The sequence below is a fragment of the Pygoscelis adeliae genome, unplaced genomic scaffold (assembly GCF_000699105.1).
Source record: "Pygoscelis adeliae isolate BGI_AS28 unplaced genomic scaffold, ASM69910v1 Scaffold49, whole genome shotgun sequence".
NCBI lineage: Eukaryota > Metazoa > Chordata > Aves > Sphenisciformes > Spheniscidae > Pygoscelis > Pygoscelis adeliae.
Genome location: NW_008825545.1, coordinates 450175 through 451992, shown reverse-complemented (window position 1 = coordinate 451992; position 1818 = coordinate 450175). Strand labels below are relative to the sequence as shown.

Below are 1818 nucleotides of genomic sequence, written 5' to 3'. Positions count from 1 at the left end.
TGTCAAAGACTTTATTAAAGTCTAGGTAGGCAACATCCACAGCCTTTCCCTCATCCACTAAGCAGGTCACCTGGTCATAGAAGGAGATCAGGTTAGTCAAGCACAACCTGCCTTTCATAAATCCATGCTGACTGGGCCTGATCACCTGCTTGTCCTGTACATGCCACGTGAGTGCCCTCAGGATGATCTGCTTCATAACCTTCCCCAGCACCAAGGTCAGACTGACAGGCCTGTAGTTCCCCGGATCCTCCTTCTGGCCCTTCTTGTAGATGGGTGACACATTTGCTAGCCTCCAGTCAACTGGGACCTCCCTGCTTAGCCAGGACTGCTAATAAGTGATTGAAAGTGACTTGGAGAGCACTTCCGCCATCTCTCTCAGTACCCTTGGGTGGATCCCATCTGGTCCCACAGACTTACGTGTGTCTAAGTGGTGTAGCAGGTCGCTAACCATTTCCCCTTAGATTATTCTGCTCCCCGTCCCTGTCTTCCAGTTCAGTGGTCTGGGTACCCTGAGAACAACTGGTCTTACTATTAAAGACTGAGGCAAAGAAGGCATTAAGTACCTCAGCCTTTTCCTCATCCTCTGTCACTATGTTTCCCCCCGCATCCAATAAAGGATGGAGATTCTCCTTAGCCCTCCTTTTCATGTTAATGTATTTATAGAAACACTTTTTATTGTCTTTTACAGCAGTAGCCAGATATAATGATATTGGGAGAAAAAAAGCAACATTAACGACCTTTCTTTTTTCCATGAAATAGGTGTTCCTGTCATCCACTACAACTGAGTACAGCTCTCTTACTATTGAACTAAACAAACCCATAAAGAATGACCTGGTCCTTGATCAAACCCAAGAAAATCTGTACGTGATGACCACAGACAAGGTAACGTGTCCTGCTTGAATTAAGGACTAGGTCCACTTTCACTTTCTCTGCAACTTTACCTGAGATTTGTACATTTCTCAGTTGTTCCTGGAAGTCACCCCATTTGGTGGGGCTCCCCCCGCTCTCTGTGTATGAAGTCCTTTCTCACGTCCAAGCTGATGGACTTGATTGTTGTGACTTGGAGAACTGTTATATCCTTGATGCTTAGCGATTGGGAATGAGAAGGGAGTTCACCTCTAAAGCTCTTTTATGGGGTCTGTGAGAAGGATGAAGGTGAGATGTTTGGTACCAGCACGCCACAGGGTCAGGCAGCCCTAGCGCTCAGTGTGGTGTCCGTGGGGTACCGGTGGATGCTCTAGCTGCCATCGGTCCTTTTCAAGAGTACTTCAGGATTTAAGATGCTGGCGGCTGACATAATAGCATGTACACATCTGTAAAGCCGTCAGGAGTTTTCTCCTAAGAAGCAATGGAGAGAATTACAACTTTTGAAACACTTTTGTTCAAGCTTCTGCTAGAACTGAGTGAGTGCAGCAGGAAAGGTCGGACTTTGCTACAAAAGGCACAGGCAGCCTTTTCTATGTTCCCCTTCTATGTGCTGGAAGGTGAGGCACGATGGAAGTTTGTAAAGAAAGCAAAAAAAAAAGCAAGTAGGAGACAAGAGGGGTGCTGGATTTCTCCACCTCCAGCTGTAACCCTCTTCTGACACTTCTTTTTGTGGTGGCTGGAGCTGCCAGCCTCAAACGCGTGGTTCAGCATCTCTCCAGGACCGGGTGGGTGACAGGCTGTGACCATCTGCAGCACTGATAGTGACACGGAATGGGACGTGGGAAACGCTCCGGCAGCAGTAACACAGGGACAATAAGGGGGGCTGTGAAAGGAGAGTATTTGAGGGAAACAGTGCGAGAAGAATGTTCTTTGACTGTTCTGTAAAAGGAA

General features: G+C 47.3%; 1 protein-coding gene across 1 annotated transcript in view; it reads left to right on the top strand.

The window, feature by feature from the left end:
- Positions 1-1818, top strand: part of PLXNB2 (plexin B2) — a 129070-nt gene that overhangs the window by 45530 nt on the left and 81722 nt on the right. Inside the window, exon 4 of the mRNA XM_009332019.1 lies at positions 760-882. Within this exon, the coding sequence (XP_009330294.1) occupies positions 760-882 (123 nt within the window). The remainder of the gene's footprint in view (positions 1-759; positions 883-1818) is intronic.